The following is an 18,348-nucleotide window of genomic DNA, read 5'->3' as shown; positions in this document are numbered from 1 at the left end:
AGAAACAGACAAAACAGAGAGAGAGAGAGAGAGAGAGAGAGAGAGAGAGAGAGAGAGAGAGAGAGACCAAGGAAGCTCCCTGTGACAACCGCTGTTGTAGGCTGCTCTCAGTCCTAATTACAACATGTACTGCAGACCTGGAGCGAGGCCAGAGCTGCAGAGTGGGGCATGTGGGTCTTGACTCTGCACCATGAATAAAGTTCACCACAAGCAGCAGAATTCATTGCTGGCTAAGGTCTATCACAGTGTCATCTCAGAACCGTACAAGCATGCTCGCATTCCACAAATCTGTTAGGGCATCAGGGTCTTAAACATCTTATCTTTAGATCATTTGGATGCCAGAGGGAAACTAAAATTGCATGAGAAAAGAAAACAGCACACAGGGGAGTCATTATTTTTCATCATTTTTGGAAGTCTTTATTTTTTTTTAGTTGCTCCTCCCACAGTAACGCACTGAAAGGCATAACAGTTTATATTGTACAAAGCATTGGAAGAAAGTACCTCAACTTGCCAATTATTTCCAAATGAGATTACAAACGAAAAGAAAACGAAATCTGGTTTCTCAATAAAGGACAAAATAACTGAATAATGTCTGTTATTTACTTCTCTCTTTTTAACATAAGGTCAGGAACACTTCATTTTACAAATAGGATTAACATGAACGTAACAGCATCGCACAAGCTTGCAGACGACCAGCATAAAATATGGGGTACAGTTCCTAATCAGAAGAATCATGCTTCCATGAAAGAAATTATAACTGTTTATACAATTGAATCAATTTCAGTATTACAAAAAACTAAGTTGCATCTATTTGTATTTATTTCATTATAAGAAAAACAAAACAACAACAACAAAAAAGGAAGGAATGTTAAGAAAAGCCAAACACTATTGGGCACTCCCATACACAGGTCGTGTCGCCTTGGTCCTTGAAATTCAGAAAGGAGTGTGCCTCGGACATCATAAAATAGTGGCTGACAGGAACAGTGCTCTTTTTGATCAACAAACAATAGTTTGCCAACAAATAAATACATGATACACGCAACACACAAAAAATTTAAACATTAAAAACAGTGACATGATTGTCTAAAATTAAGATGTCATTACAAGGATTTGGCAAACATTGTATTAGTGGTACGGCGGGACTGGTGATAAAAACAGGTTACATCACTGACTTAACCTCTCTGAGCATGAGCATCCATAGTTTACAATATACACATACCCTTTTTTTCCCTAGTTTCAAACAATGTACTTAAGAGGCAAAAGGCAAGGGGCGGGGGTGACAAAAAAAAAAAACTCCTGCTATCACTTCCTATAATCGTTGTGCATTTCTTCCGACTACTTCCATCTTTAAAGGGTTAAATCACCTAAGACTTTAAGAAGGAAAAGAAACTAAATCGGATAAGTGAAAGCAACTGTTCCCAGTCACATCAGGGGATCTTGTAGAAAGTGGAATTTGATTTCTGTGGAGTGGTCATTTGTCTCCATGCCGCCATTTCAACTGCCCCTCTCACCCGCCCATGCCCTGGAGCAGGCGAATGAGAGGTGCTTTCCCCAGTGAGGTTTTCATCGCCTCCAATCATTTTAGATTAATTGATCCTCCAGAGGTCAGCAGCTGCCTTGGCTGTGCAAAACAAAATATTGAGAATAAATAGCTTCCTTTTCTCTCTCTCTCTCTCTCTCTTTTTCTTTAATCATTCAGTTTAAGGTCACCAGACTTTAAATGAGTGACCCTTCAGGGTTATAAGGCATTCTGCTCAGCAGTCTTGTAAATAGTTCTATACGAAGGAGCCATGCTACCGTTGGACTTGGTCCCACTCTGGTCAACCTTGACAGTGTCATACATGGTTGATGGACTGGATGGCACTGGATTCTGCGGCAGCCCTTGCCATGCTGTGCCACATGTTGGAGGAACTGTGGGACGTGGGATGGAGGGAATCCTTGTCAGACAGTGACAACATCATAGCGTATGCCTGGAATAAAAGGAGAGACTCAGTAAGTGGCATCTGAACAACAGCAGCAAGTCTAATTTGAAGACTATAGTTCATAAGCAATAGGAAGACAAGAAAGCCTGGACAGAAGCACACTTCGTGTATATATTTGGAAGAGAGGCTGTGCTTAGTTTATCAAAATGACATAACATTAGTGCTCACCTAAGGCAGACTGTGTAAGAGATGGCCTGACTCTTGCACCTTGTAAGCCACACTCCTGAAAGTGAAAGACCTCCTAAGATCACTCAGCTATACACAACTAGGGCTTATTTCTGCCCAACTTTGAATCTAGCGTCCTTTCCCCATTCTGCTTTGTGCTTGAAAGGCCTACTGCAGACAGCTAACACCCCTGAGAATCAAAGAGCTCAAGTAAGTCCCACCAAGAAAGAAAACAAAGCACAAGGACCCAACACCATCCTAGAATCCCTCATCGTGAGTCTGCTGAGTGGAAGGTGTACAGAGGTGCTCTGTCAGGATGGAGTCTTTCTTCCCTGTAACCAAGCCAAGTTCTAAATAACAGTTCAGAGATTCCCTCTCCACTGCCAAGAAAAATATTCAAATGAAGTGTTTGGTCTTGACTTGTGAGTGAACTGTTCACTGTTGATTTGCTATTGTGGGTCTCATCTATTGCTTAACTTGCTTGTCAAAATGCTGTTGAAGTGGAATCATTAAAGTCCTGCCAAAGACATTCCACTGTCGGTAAACAAAGACAAATGCTGCTGTTGTTCAGCAGAATTTCATCTCAGGGAGTCATGCTGAGACATGTGGCCAGTCTGTGTTTTCTTCTCTCACCATGGCATTTGGTTAGATTACTGGCTGATTCTGATTTGTTGGGTCATTGCTCTCAGTACACATATGTGAGTTTTCTGTGTGTGTGTGTGTGTGTGTGTGTGTGTGTGTGTGTGTGTGTGTGTGTGTACACATGCCTGCATATGAGAGTTACATATGTGTGTGTACACATGTGTGTGTGTGTGTGTGTGTGTACACATGTGAGTGCACATGTTTCTGTAGAAACCAAAGATCAGCATTGGATGATGCTCATCAGGCACAACCCAGCTTGTGTTTTTGAAACATGGTCCCTCCATCATCCGGAACTTACAAACTAAGCTAGCTGGCTGGTCAGTGAGCATCGGAGACCCTCCTTCCATCATATTTGGCTTTTCCTCACTTGAGGTCTGAGGCTCGAACTCATGTCCTTATGCCTGCATAGCATGTGTTTTAAAGACTGAGCCACATTTGATTTTATATATGAGATTTGTTGTCTGGGTTTGCACAAAAGCATCAGTGTTTATCTAACTAGTATTCCCTAAGCAGGAACTCTATCCAAGGTCTGTACTAAACACTAAATCACTGAAGACAACTTGTACAAAGGACAGGTCCTTCCTCTGTGGTGACCTTGTAGAAGTCACTGCACATCTTGAGCTTTAAATTTTTTTTTTTAGCAAAGTAGAGACAACCACAGAATATAATAGCACTTATCTCTAATGGTAGTAGGGGAAACACAGCACTCAGTTGGCATGCTCCATGCAAAGTGATATCTATTAGGAAGTTAGTTTTTGTTGAATGTTATTTCCCTCAAGAAAATCCCCATGGCCAGATAAAGTCACTATTTTACTGAGCAATGATTTTGGATTCAAACACTATACAAATTATAGTGTTAATATACAGATGCTTGAGAAAAACAGCAAAAATTTCAGATTATTAAAAAAAGGACACAAACTATGTGCTCTTTGGTAATCAAATGGCAACTGAAACATGGAGGTCAATGCCCAGTTCCTCAGTACCAAGGAGACTGCTCAACCATGGAATGGATGAGTGACAAGTGAGTGAACGAAGAGCCTTAGGACAGATTTAGTTTCCACAAGTATTTAATTGAATACCATATATACACATATATATGCATGCTGAACTTTAAAAAAAAACCAAGAGCTGGGTTTACCCAATGCTTGCATTTACTGTGGTACTAGCTTTAGTCATACCTAGGCTGGCATCTATCTCAAAACGCTGGTCCTGAGAGGCAAGCCACAGGTGCAGTCTTTGCATTCTCAGACCCCTTAGCATTCTTTCAGATGGGGTAGTTTGTGAAATGTGTGGCTACTATGTGTTTCACAGTACTGGGGTGGAATAAGTAAAAGAAAGAAAGCCTCAGCCCTCTAGGAAATTCTGAGGGCTAGGAAAGAAGCACTTCTTATGGATGGCTCTAAGTAGCTCTGCGTGGTGTAATACCAACATTAGAAACTTAAAAGTCATGTTTAGCCCCACTGATCAGAGGAAAGACAAATGTATCTTCCCTGCCCTAAACTTACAATGAGGAAATGGCATCCGTCCATATCCACACGATTCTGCCAAGGTGGCATCATAGGTGGTAGAAGCTCACTGTGTGGAGGCTGAGTGCATTCAATTCAGAAAGAATATTTAATTTTTCTATTTTCATACATAATATCATAGACTTTTTGTTGGACTTGAAGACTACAAAAATTTATATTATCCTACTATGTCCCATATCTGTAGTCAAATTGACGCCATGGTCGGCAATCACAGCATCTTAGCTGAGATTTCACTGTAATGCTATGAAGACCCACCAAAAACATCTCAAAGAATAGGAAACCATATCTAAATGTGAATGCTAATATGGCTCCATTGTTTTGATATGTCATGCCATTCCCAAAATGCTTGAAGTGAATCAAAGAATTCAACCAATGTGACAAGAAATAAGTTAGCTCGTCTTTTTAAACGGCCTGAATGAGCACTCAGTCTCTTCATTTTTTTTAACAGAAAAATTGAAGCCCTTTTATTGGTATTTGTTAGGATCCTTTCTTTGAATAATCTTCATTTGCCACATGCTATGAATCAGGAGCTAATCCATTCGCTCAGTAAAAATAGACAGGCTTTATTTCAATACCTGTCACTAAGTTTGTGCAGATCTTTGGTAGTTCATTTTAGCCCTAAGCTCTGGACTTAATAATCTGATGGAAAATTCACTAGATATAATAAAGAAAAAAATTAATAATTTTAGAATATATGTATTCCAACAGAGGTTAAGATACAAAATGATCAGAAAACAATTCTGAGGTAACATGAGAATTTAAAAATAAGTCGTGCACTCTCAAAAAAAGAAGGGAAAAAGCTAAAAGCAACCTCGAGGAGCTGCACAGCAGGGTCAGGTTTGTCAAGGACGTTTCAGTGTAGAACGCTGTTTTGAGTGTTAATGGCTGCATTCGTTAACTCTGGCATTGACTGTCTGCAGAGCAAACCCAGGAACATCACGAAGAAAGCACCCAAATCTGCTTGGATTCTAGAACACTACAAAGTGACAAAGTAGATCTGCTTTTGTTCGTTGAAGAAATGCATGCTTGCATGCACAGTGCCCCGTGATGCGGACTAGAGCAGAGTCTGTACCTGCGATTTGGACTTTCTGTGTAACGGCTGTTTAAGCTCCTCTGGCACATGAGAAGAACTAAAAGAAGACAGCTCAGCGTCAGTGTATTGATTCTCTTCCACATCCCTCATTTTGAGGCTATCTGTGAAGTGCCTTATGTGATCTAGAGCAGAAAGGCCAGATTTATAGTCTTCCTCTTTATACCTAAAATGAACCAATGGGAAAGCACAGAAATTGGGTTTTCTCATTCAGTTTCTTGTCTCATCAAGTCATTTCCATTTTTACCTTAACACCTGTCACACTTCATACTGCATTTGATGACTAAAGTAGCATGCAATGATTGCTAGTTTAAAGTTATTTACAAATACCATATGTTGCATAAATTTCTTTTAATATTTTATAGGCTAAAGCCAAGCATATATTGGAAGTGAAGTCAATGACAGTGTGTGGAACAGAAGTCATACACTTGAAAACTTTTTTTAAAGTAAAGTCTGTTATAAAAATATTCAGTCAGGATATCTTATTATCACAAAAAAACATAATATATCCTTTATTTTAATATTGGTTGTTTTATCTCCAATTAAAAATCTATCATCTGTGAAATTTATGAGTTATGACTGGAATAGATTATTGAACGGATTCAATCGTGAGGAAATATCTAGTTCCTCGGGATTTCACAAATACAATCTAAAAATTCAGTACATGTGTAATTACCACTCATCCTTCCTGCCTTGGGGCCACCAGAGTTCCACAAATGCTAACATATCTATAAGCTTATGGATTGTGTTCCTTGCTACCTCATTTTCCTCTATGTGAAATAGATGCATTGTGTGTGCCTTTCCTGGGTCAAACTGAGCTTTTATGGCTTGTTACTCCACAACTTCCTCACAGCCTAACACATTCTTGCAGTGACTGAGCAGAGCAGAAGGAAGTGGCACCACAGTCCACCACACATGGGAGCTCTGTGGCTTGGCTGGCAATGTGGTGCGGCACTCACCTCACGGGCGATGTCTTACAGCTCATCTCCAGGGCACCGGCTTCCTCATAGTCATCCTCAGGGAGGTCTTCATCTAGATTACTCGTCCCCAGCTCCTTTCTGGGTTTTCCAGGAATACCGTTGTCTTCGTCGTCCTCATCCAACAACACCTCATCTTCTACCTCTTCATCATCCAGTAAATCTGAATTTTGGCTGGCTGCCAAAGCCTTTTCATCCTTAAAGTGACTGCCATTCATCCTTACAAAAGCAAAAAGAGTAAAAGGATCAATTATTGGCCTGGTTTTTAAACATGCAGTTAGTTCAGCTCCCTAACAACAGTTTAAATATTCAAAGCTTACAAAAGAAATGGGTATTGTGTGTGTCTCATTGCAACGTTGGAGAAATAATGTAATTTCACAAAGGCACAAACAAAGAAAAAAAGTAATTGGATGATTATTCAGACTACAAATGCAGCCTCTGGCAGAACAGGAAAAACAACCCCAGTCTCCGATTTCTTATCATTCCTGATAAACGATATGGTGTGTGAAATATAAAAGCACGTGAATGTTTTCTCTCCATAATGTATGTAATTACCACTTACGTACCCACCAATTAAAGTAATTGATTTCTGGAAAACATATATCCCTGAGCAATGATGACAAGCACTTCAACAAACACACACACACACACACACACACACACACACACACAAACACACACATACACCAACTGAATCTACGAATCCAAAGACACTGTGAAAGGAGCTGCCAAGGGGCAATTGGGATTTACTGCTCCTGGGTGACCACTGTGATGTCTCCATTTGAACACAATACTAAAGCTTGGAGTTATTGAGAACCCACTTATCTTGACTCTGTGTAAATGATCCTAGATTGTCTAACAGCAAGAAAACACAGAGATGGTAAATCAACTTGTGAAACTGACTTAGCAGGCACAGTTAAAAATGCAAAAGAATCATTTTTCAACCTTAAACGTCCTTTGCACTATCTCTGTTTACATTTGCAAGAATTGCGATAGACGGCTCAAGTGTAACTTACTACACAAATTCCACCTACGGAATTTGAAGGCATGTGTAAAGCTTGGAGAAGCCCCCGAGGCTTTCAAAATGACCATCAACATAAATGAAATTTGGATATGTTTTGTTATAAGACTCTAAAATGTATAACTATAAATGCTTTAAAGGAGGAAGCTGCCTCTGAGAGATACATGGCCAGAGGGAGTGATCGGGCTTACAGAGTTAAGACATGAACCACCATAGGCGCCCACACATCCAATCCCTGCGTCCTCAGGAATCTTTTCCATTCCCATGCTCCTCTATCTAGTTGCTGTGTCAGAAACTCAGTCTTCAGTTCTTGTTGTAGCCAAATATGCTTTCACATGAAATGAAATAATTTCTCAGTCTATGGAAGATCAGAAAGCATGCACAGCAATTCCCACATCAAAATATGTAGAACTTACTGTTTAGATTTTCCAGAATTAAAGGGATACGTATATGAACCAACCTTGGAAATGACAGGAGTACAGAGTACAAACGCATTTGACCAGAAAAAGTAACATCATTATTGAACATTTTATAGAACCTCTTAACCTCTTTTACCAGAAAAGAATGATGAAAACATATTTTTCACAGACATAACCTATTAGTTTTCAGATACACCGCCAACTTGCTAGCTTGAATGGATGAAAATTATTATTATTTTAAAACAGTTTAAAAAAAATGAAAGTAAAAGAACAAAAGAACCCATGGACGGAAACCAAAAGCAACAAAAACCAACGTGATTAAGAAAACCTATTTGTTAATTACGCTTTCAAATATGGCAATTTATAGGGATAAATTATTCATCGAAAGTAGCCTGATAGGTACAGAGAGGGGGAGAAGTCAAATGACCCAACTTTCTACTTTTGTGTTTAGACATGTTGAAGCCAGATGTTGCAGCTGTGCAGCCTCAAATCACCAGCTCTGAGCCACCAAATTTGAATAGACTTTTCAGAACCCAAATGGCGATTTCAGTATTTCTTATTCTTATTACATAATCAGATTTTAATGTATATATATGACTTTTGTTACTGAGCCCATTTTGTACTGCCAAGCAATGGCCTTGTCTTGCTCACACTTATACACACAGAGAGCAAGCAGAGGGAATGAGGCGTCCAACTAGGAGGTGCTGTATAGTTCCTAGGACTTCTGAGATGCCTAAGATGCTTTCTCTCTCTCCTCTCCCTAGCTATGGTTACACAAAATAAAGAATAAAAGCATTTGCCTGTTTTACCATTATTTTGGTTAGAACATTGATTATCTGAAAGGTGCTTCTTTGAAGAACTACTGAAAAGGTTAGTCCTAGATTTTTATCAGTCTTAGAAATTAAAGATATTAACACAAAACCATTTCCCTTGTATAGAAGTAATGAAATCTTGATTAGTTGGGTTCATGATATTTAAAATATTCTAGTTTAATAGGCTTTGGGATGGCACTGGTCAGAGAAGGAAAATTCTTCAATACTAGGTATTACAGTATAATATATTGATAAGGAAATTTAAGTATAAGAAAAGTTTTGTCAAAATACTCTTTTATTAACTTTACACATACAGTCTAGGGCAGATGAGTGAGTAATTATCAACAGCATCAGCTTCTCCTCTATGAACGTACTTGATCCTGATGATGGCCCTAGCTCAAGAACAGCTATGTCCACTAAAAGCAAAACACTTGCCTGTGTGAGCATGCAGGAGGAAGAATTGGGTCTTAATTGAAAAGTTCTTAAATAGCTTCTGGGCAAAGCATAGTGACCTAATCGATGTGTACTTCATATACAAATTGGTACTGATATATCAAAAGAGACAAAGATAGAGAAGATGGAGACACACAAAGAAATGTGTTATAGTTTATCTGTTAATACTACATGATACAGAGGAATAGCCAATAATGACCAATGATTCAGTTGAGTCCTCATGGTGTGTTTTTCTGCTGGCTTTTGAAATTTCATTAAAATATTTTATTTAGCTGCCAATATAAGTAGAACTATCCGGTAGTGAAATGGGCTGCAAAAACAAATAGCCCAGGTTACATCTCATAAATTATTTACATGGCTTCTGGCAAGTCACTAACCTTTGATGTCCCCAGTCCTTTGCTGATAAAGTTGCAGTCACTTTTATGATATCATTGTGAAAGGTACATTAACTTATAGGAGCTGAAGATGTGGCTCAGCACTTGAAGCGCTTGCTGCCCAAGCAAGAAGAGTAAGGTTGGGGTTGCCAAAACCCACAGAAATTCTGGGTAGACATGGGGCCCTCCCTATAATGCTATCCTCAGAAGACAGAGACAAAGGATGCTGGGAACAAGATGGCTAGCAGAACTCACACTATCAGTGAATTCGGGTTTGACTGAGAGACCTTGCCTCAAAGAATCAGATGGAGGAACTGATTAGAGACAATGCCTGATTTTCTCAGGCTTCCACAGCCCGTGTACACATGTGCGTGGGAACCCATACTCATATAAACATACAAACATGCACACCACACACACATGATAAAGAGAAAATAATTAAGCAGTATATGGAACATATTACATAACTATTTTCTATGCACTTAATAAACACCACTGGCGGCGGCAGCAGCAATAACTGTAATCCTAGGCACATGAGTGCAGAAACATGCAACAACTGCTTTACCTCTCCTCCATGTTCCGAGGAGACTGGCTCCCATGGTTGCTATTCCCAATGAAATTGCGTATCTCTGTGAAGTAGGCGTCCTCTTTGTCGTCCAGGATTGCGCCTGCGCTTTCTAGTTCTGAATGAGGCGACGACGTTGCTGTACCTGAGTGGGAGAGCAAGCCTTTGTGAGCAGATTGCTGCGAATCTGGCAACATGCTTAGAACTCTGTTCCTTATGAGCTGGAGTGGTGCTGTCTTACAACGTGCCCACTTCAATGGGAGGACGAGCAACTCCAACTTAGAGATCACGCTTACGAGAGTCTCTGGAGAGCATCCCGAGACCAAGGCTAGGAATCACAACCCGCCAAGGTGGTTATTTCTCTCACTCCCTTATTATTTTTCTGGAGCTCTGGAGTGTTTTTATTCATATAAGAAGATAGAATTAAAAACATCATAGAAATCTTATATACCAGTTCTTACATAACCACTGCACTCAGTCCTGGTGCGATCGGTACACGTCTATTGTTGCTGTGCTGAGGTGTGTGACAAAGTGATGGTTGAAACCACACCTAGCATTTTATACCTTGATTTGTTCCAGGGAGCTGTAAATGGACTCAGGAACAACCCAGGGGCTGGTACAGCATGGGCAGGCCAATAATGGACCTGCCTTTTATAGGGTTCTCAGCTTCCTTGCGAAACTGAAGTCATGATACATGTGTCACAGAACTGCTGTGTTTGCTTACATACATGCACACCACAGTAAGTGCTTTATGTATTGCCATGTTTTTATGTAAACACAGGCTTCATGGTGCTTATGTGTTCTCACAATGTACCTACATTTTAATAGTTCACACTTACCTTATTACTTTCCATGACAAAAACTAGGGGTTAGTGCTATGCCCTGTCTTAAAGACATTATCTGGATAAAAACCAATCATTCAGTTTTGACAAGTTTTTCCCTCAATATTGAGGATCAAACTCAGAGCCCAGCTCATGCCAAGTAACTGCTCTACTGCTGAGCCATATCCCTGATCCCCCAACTAGTTACGCTTTATAAATCTATTTTTCTGAGATAATGTTGATTAGATAACGTAGAATATCTGGTGCATAGAATATTTAGCCACTTTTCCTTGTTGGACTAGACTCTAGACCTAAAACATAACACACCAAAACTAGGATTATATTTCTGCCTTTGAGGGAGATAAACAGTATACATTATTGTAAAGATCTCACACAATGTTGCTTACAGTTGAAAAGAATCTACAAAATAATTTGTTCCATAAGAATGATTTGTCTGTACAACTCTGTTTCTTTTCCCCTCTCTGAATCCTCCTTTGCTGAATTCAATATTTCACTCACTAGCCTCCCAACCCAGTTCGCTGACTCTTTAAAAAATTATAGATGGTCTGTGTATATACGCCATACACCACAGTGACAAATTCCAGTCCCTGGCTGATTATCGAGTTTTCAAAAAGAAAGGAAAGATCTAGAATCTCTTCTATTAAGTACATATTGGCAGGTTTGCCATCAAGGAAGGCTGGAGACTGGGGTGAGGTTGCTGGCTACCAAATTCTAGATAAGAATGTGTGACAGAAATAGAAGCTATGTTCACATCCAATCTCTAGTCTTATGTAAAAATTATCCCAGAGACCACGATTTCCAGGTTAACACTGAGGAATTTTGGCCCACTTGGAACACGCACTCTGTGAATTCTTTGGAACTTAGGAAATTCTGACTCATGTATCTGTTCAGAGTCGGGGTCAAGGCTGTCTTTGCTTGAGATTGCCTGTTGAGATAAATCCAGCTGGAGAGAAATATAACCGAAACAAGACCACAGAGTCTCACATTCACGTTCAACAGTGATTGCCTCATCCGTGTGTCCGAAAACTCAAGGGAAATGCATATGAACTTCCAGAGTACTATCAGATTTTAGTGTCAAAATGGAACGGAAGACGAAAGAGCACACTTATATCTCACAATATAAAACATAAGTCATCTTTTCCGCCTAACGCCACTAAGGACCCACCAGACATGTTTCCGTTCTCGTGTTTCTTTAGGTGTCTGTCAAGATTGGTTTGCTGACCAAAACATCTGTCACATAAGTGACACTTAAATGGTTTCTCTTTGTTGTGGATGTTGCGGACATGTCGCTGCAGGTTGGAGGAAATGCTGAATGATCTATCACAGTATTTGCATCTGAAAAGTAAATACAGACATGGTGTTGCAAACACATTAGATGCCATTTCACAGGCTTCTAGACCCAAAAGCTAAAATAGCACTTCACATAGGAATAGTAATTTATATAGGAAGGCTGCCATTCCAGGAGACTTGTTTTGGGTGGTTTTATTTTTCTCTAATTTATTAGAATACTGTGTTCCAATATCTTAAATAAATCTCACTAACCTAAGTCTATTGAGAAGTCATGGCATTGCCTGCTGCTCTGCTTAATACAACACAAGTAACTAAATGCTGCCTCTGTCAATTTTTTCACTTTGGAAGCTGCTGATCTGCACTTCCTGTCTACTCAGGTAATTCATTTTATTCCTTCTCAAGTCTCTGATGGGGTTGAAGACCAGATAGTTTAATATTACAGTTAAGCTTAGTTGTTCAGGGGTTTAGATGTTTTTAGGTCTAGATAGATGTTTTAAATTCATAGAAATAAGATATAGATATTAATTTATATTCAGAATTTTAGACAGAACAACTTAGGAAATATGTATTCATCAATGTTGCCAAATACAAATAGCCAAAACACTATGAATATAACATTAATATAGTTCCTGATTGCTTTGCTGTTCTTCTTGTTATATGTAGTTTATTTTATATATGTGTAATAATATAAATCTATATGTAAAAAATTTTTAAAGTCTAACTAATTTCTTATCACATTTACCTTTCCTGACATTAACCATAAAGAAAACTTCATCATTTCTCCAAAATTGCATTAAATACTCCATGCTTTTAAATTGAAGCAATGTAAAAAAAATGTTTTGATACTAAAGACAGAGGTTTCCCTAAACCTGTGTGATTAGGAATCCCAGGCTTTCTCTTCATCTTTACTGTTGCACAAACAAGTTATGGTGTCACTAAGCGCTCCTGCATATAAGCATAGGTCTTCACTAACCTCCTGCTCTCAGCATTTCCCAATTTTCCATTTTGAGGTCTATTAAAAAGTGTGCCGCAACTCTGAGCAAGGTCACTTTCCTTGGAAATGGCTTGCTGTGGTTTAGTTAACCGTTTCTGTGTTCAGTGTGATTAAAAACCATAAGTCATTTTACATGTTTTCTTTGTCTGCAAAATGGAAACATAGAACTTGGAGACCCAGCCTGGCCCAGGTTGTAATTGATGGAGTCACTCCACAGCACTTGAAGGGAGACTCTGCCATATATGTGAGTGTGAATCTCTCTCTCTCTCTCTCTCTCTCTCTCTCTCTCTCTCTCTCTCACTCTCTCTCTCTCTCTCTCTCTTTCTGTCTCCCTCTGTCTCTCTGTCTCTCTCTCTTCCCCTCTTTGTGTGTTACATGAAAGGAAAAGGGCTGACTTTCCTGAATGGCTCCTAAGCACATGTATTGAATTTCGAGGCCAGAAGAATCCTTTACTTGTTTTTCCACATATGAAGGGCCATTCCCTGCTTCTCAGAGCAAAGAGTGGCTGCTGTATCCTGATGCTCATTAACATGCCTGCCTTACGATAGTGTGACAGCTGAGAGAACATGCACTATGATAGAAATTGTTCCATTTTGCTGTCGTCATAGAAAAAAAATACTTGTGGAATAATGTTTTTCCTGCAAGACTTTTATCTCAAAGGCACAGAGCTGTGAGAGGGATGATGCATTTTGCACGAGTGTGTTGCACTGAGTAATACAAACTGAGAGCCTGGTAGAGAAAATGTGCACACATATCAAGTGTCTGAAATTTACTGGCAACGACACTGTCTACGTGAATCACAACAGAAAAAGAGTTCAGGTTTCACACGCTCCCACTTCCTTCTTTGTAAAAAGGTCTTTTCCAAATCTAGTCCACACCATCCTCTCAGATCTGAATAAAGTTGACCAATAGGGAAGTTTCTACCCAGGATCAGCGTGTATTTTGCTGTTGTTGTTGTTGTTTTTCAAGACAGGGTTTCTCTTTTACACAGAACCCTGGCTGTCCCGGACTCTCTTTGTAGACCAGGCTGGCCTCAAACTCACAGAGATCCACCTGCCTCTGTATGATGAATGCTGGGATTAAAGGCCTGTGCCACAACACCCAGCTTTCATATATTTTGATTATATTTTCTGCTAACATATTTAATAAAGAGGAGAGTACCCTAAAATTACAATAATTTTATTCCGTTCCAAAGTATTAGCTGGTATTTAAATGATAACTCAAATCAACCTTGCGTTTCAAGAATGCGTAAGATGCACACATTGCCTAACGTGAACCTTTCTGACAATAAAAGCCAGAAAAGCTTCGGAATCTGATATGAGGTGAAAGCCCAAAATAAAAAAGTCCAACTTGGGAACCAAACTTCTTAGAACACAGTCAGCATCTCAAGATCTGATTTCTTATTTTTCTCCAGTTGTAAAATGGGACAGCTGGACAAGTCATTCAAGATTTGCAGCTATGCAAATTCTAGTGTGTGCGTGTTTCTCAACACCTGTACAACAACAGCAATATGTACAGAGCAGACTAAGACTACCTCATTCAGGACAGAAGAATAGGAGCATGATGTCACAGCTTCAGACTGAAACAACATTCAGCCACAACAAACGTGACTGTGGAAACCTTTCTGTCCAAGCCTGTCTGGGGCATGGAATAGTCCCTAGAGGGGAGGTTACCTGAAATTTGCTATTTTTCTGTCACTTAGAGATCTGTTACATCAAGTTCACTTTGTCACATATAAAGTGGACGTGACCTTTATTAATAGAAACCCTAAGAAAACACAATAGACTTAAGAAAGCACAGATTTCCTGAGTTTCTCCTAAAACTTCAATTATCTTTCAGTGAGCGTAAGTCTTTACACATTTTTTCATTTTTCTCTTTTTAAGATGTATATGTTTCATTATATGTGAGTGTGGGAAAGCAGATCGGGGCATTGAGTAAAGGTGACTGTGGAGTTCAGAGGCATCATAGCCCACTGAAGTGAAATTACAAGCATTTTGAGCTGTTGTGCTGTAAGCTGCTCAACCATCTCTACAGCTGCCTTTTTCATCATCATGTTTATAAACAATGAGTTTGAAACAAGATAAATTTGTTTATTGTAATGAACAAATGAGTGTTCAGGCCAAACTAATTATACTAATCTGCATTCCTTAAGAATTTCAAAGAAGAAGAATCAAACTATAATGTTGCTTAAGATAAATTCTATTCACTCTTGGAGAAATCCTAACTTGGAGTCTGATACTGAGGGCAAAATATTACACTTTAAATAATGAGTTGCATTTTAAAACCAGCCACTTTACTACTTTCAGTGTGTTGTAAGCAATGATATTACAGTTATGTGTGTCCTGTGCATCGTTTGGTTAATTTTAGCTTTTAACAGAATAAGAAGCTATTGATAGAATTGGTCCTTTTCCTAGAATATCTATCTGTTGAATCTCTAAATGTAAACATGTTTTCTCTTCTGAGGCTTAAGATGTTTGTTTTTTAAACCTCCTGTTGGGATCTGTGGATGATGACTTAATTGTACTAAGGAAGGAGATATATTTGGATGGCTAACTCCTAGCAGACACTCAGGGCTTGGGGGACAGGAACTTCATTCAGTGTTATGATTGGTGTCAATTAAAATGAAACTGATTATTGAGAAGAGTGAGAACTACAGTTAAAATCTTTTTTTTTTTTTTTTTAAGGTTGCTAACATCTTTTAAGTCCATATCCACTACTAGAAGTTATAGTAGTAGAGTGAAAACTAAGAAGTCTCATTGGATAAGGAAAAGAGGTTCTAGCAGGATGTGGTGGCATATGCCTGTAATCCCAGCACTTGGGGAGGCAGAGACAAGCACATCTCTGTGACTTCGAGGCCAGCCTGGTCTACAAAGTAAGTCCAGGACAGTCAAGGCTACACAGAGAAACCTTGTCTCAAAAAACCAAAAGGGAAAAAGAAAGCAAGCAAGAAAAGAAAAGACATTCCTAATTTGGGCAGTAGCAGATAAGCATTTCTACTTTGCCTCAAAATTTGGTATATGTTCAAATATGCACCAAATTAGTTCTTACGAAACTGTGACCTAACGAACATTGACTATTACAGCATTTATCAAGATAGTTAGAAAAACCATTGTCAAACCTGTAAGGCTGCTCTCCTGTGTGGGTTCTCAAGTGCCGTGTTAGGTTCGCAGACCTTGGAAAAATCTTGCCACAGTATCTTCGAGGAAAAGATAGTCATAAGAAAAAGTCAGCACAACCGACTAGTCCCCAGCAGCAGGAAGTAGTCATATGCTTACACTTGACCTAATTACCTCCCCAAGAAACACATCTCTGGCAGTTCCAGCTTGCAACAAAGCCATTCTAAAGTTATAAATACTCCACAAATACAGGCTGTATTAGGAGATCTGGTTAAATTTGCTCACACATAAGTGAGTAGTTTATGAAAGTAGGCATTAGCCCTGATTACCTCATGAGTCTATTTATTATCTCGGTATCTTTACACTCACAAAACTGGATCAGACAAGAAGAAGAAAAAAATGACAAGCGTTTTGTGACTCTGGGCTGATGTAAACATGTTTCAACTCATTTTACAGTTTAGACACAGTGACATCTCCTGATACAAGGAGTCACATCAGACCACACACGACCCTAAGACTTCATTGAGGTATGTCTGCAGAAATTTTTCGGAAAAGGAAGTGACAGTTTGTCCAAAGAGTAGAGAAATTGATGTGCCAGAATAAGATAGCACACATTTCTAAAAAGAATTGAGAGATCATTAAACATAGTTTATTAGGAAAAATAGGAGAAGCATAAAAGAGGCTTTGCTCCTTCACCGATGAGTACCAAGAAATTTGTTAACTAGTTTTCCTCACTTAAGGACCTTATTTGTCCTTTATGAATAGCTTTATTCAAAATTAGGGTTATGGCAATGAGTAACAATATGCTTGAAGTCTGCAGCATTCTACATTTACATAAAAATAGTACCTGTGAAAGAAAACTCATAATGACCAAAGTGAGGCAAGCAATTGGTATCTGGACCATTCTCATGAATCACAACCAAGTGATCAGCGGTAAAAATTCTTTTTTAATAATAATTTTAAACCATTATTATTACATATCACTAAATAAAGAGCTCTTTGAAGTACCTGAAAGCCATCGTGGCTGCTGCTGGGCATCCAATTAAGAATAATTTATAAAATAAGCAATGAGCAGTTTTGAAAGACAGGGAGAGCTGCGGCTGTCACTAGCTCCGCCTACCTGCAGGTGTAGCGCTCCTTCCCCTTCCGAAGCAGGTTCTCGGGTAGCGTGTTGGGAGGCGCTCTGAAGCTGAACATGGAGGGTACGGACTGCAGGAGCTCACTGGCCTCAGGCTTCAGGGCACTGAAGCTTTCCAACTTTTCCGCCATGTTCTCAATAGCTGACATCTGAAAGGAGCAAACGCCGACCGTGAGGGGCTTGACAGCTTTGCTTCTGCAATGATCTCTTGCTAACTAAGAATATCATCGTGGCTAACCAAGACCATCGTTCAGGGGGAAGACTTCAAATCTTCTACATGCAATAGGTTGTGAGAGAGACAGTGGGGTTCCAGTGCTAACCGATCAGACCATTGGGGGATCTGAGAAACAAAACCAGATGGACTTCTCCCACAATACGTTGCTTAGGCCACAGGATAGTAATATGATTTGAGTAGTGGGAAGCCTTAGAGAGATAGGAAAACCCAATCAGATTTTATCTAATCGACAGCACCATGCTATGGATAACAATGAGAAAATTAACGTTTTACAGAAAGGTGATACCCACTGTGTGTAAGTAATTAAGAATGTGAGAGCCATGGTGCCTCATGAGGGAAAAAAAATTACAGCAAGAAACAACATACAGTCTTCAAAAGGTGCAGCTTAAATAAAATGCATTTAATACAGAAATGAAAGTTCAATATATAAGAATTATGCTGCCTAAGGCTATGTTAAATTAATATCAGAACAATCCAAATTTTTCAGTGTGATTTTATACAAGGAATTTTGATGAGATGGTCATTTGTTCTGAGCAGATTTAGGTTAAATGAGCGTATGATATCTTAAGATAATTTCACATGGAATGTATACTATCATATGAGGGAAAGCCACTCTTCCAGACCCACTCTCTGGCCAGGCTCTAACAGATGCACATGTTTTTCTTATCATTTACCCACTGACCTATTTGCAGGATTCACTTTTAGAC

General features: G+C 39.2%; 1 protein-coding gene across 8 annotated transcripts in view; it reads right to left on the bottom strand.

The window, feature by feature from the left end:
- Nucleotides 1-391: 391 nt before the first annotated feature.
- Mecom (MDS1 and EVI1 complex locus) overlaps nucleotides 392-18,348 on the bottom strand; it is a 565,452-nt gene continuing 547,495 nt past the window's right edge. For 7 of the 8 annotated variants that reach the window (XM_051157010.1, XM_051157012.1, XM_051157013.1 and 4 more), the window contains 7 exons: nucleotides 17,389-17,555; nucleotides 16,271-16,348; nucleotides 12,034-12,203; nucleotides 10,027-10,171; nucleotides 6,365-6,601; nucleotides 5,388-5,571; nucleotides 392-1,970 (listed from right to left, as the gene is read on the bottom strand). In XM_051157010.1, coding sequence (XP_051012967.1) covers nucleotides 1,836-1,970; nucleotides 5,388-5,571; nucleotides 6,365-6,601; nucleotides 10,027-10,171; nucleotides 12,034-12,203; nucleotides 16,271-16,348; nucleotides 17,389-17,555 — 1,116 coding nt within the window. In that variant the 3' untranslated portion in view covers nucleotides 392-1,835. The remainder of the gene's footprint in view (nucleotides 1,971-5,387; nucleotides 5,572-6,364; nucleotides 6,602-10,026; nucleotides 10,172-12,033; nucleotides 12,204-16,270; nucleotides 16,349-17,388; nucleotides 17,556-18,348) is intronic. The other variant, XM_051157015.1, reaches the window with a different exon arrangement.

This window comes from Acomys russatus, chromosome 15, assembly GCF_903995435.1.
Source record: "Acomys russatus chromosome 15, mAcoRus1.1, whole genome shotgun sequence".
Taxonomy (NCBI): domain Eukaryota; kingdom Metazoa; phylum Chordata; class Mammalia; order Rodentia; family Muridae; genus Acomys; species Acomys russatus.
Note: the sequence above shows the minus strand (reverse complement) of the source record. Positions and strands in the feature narration are given on the sequence as shown.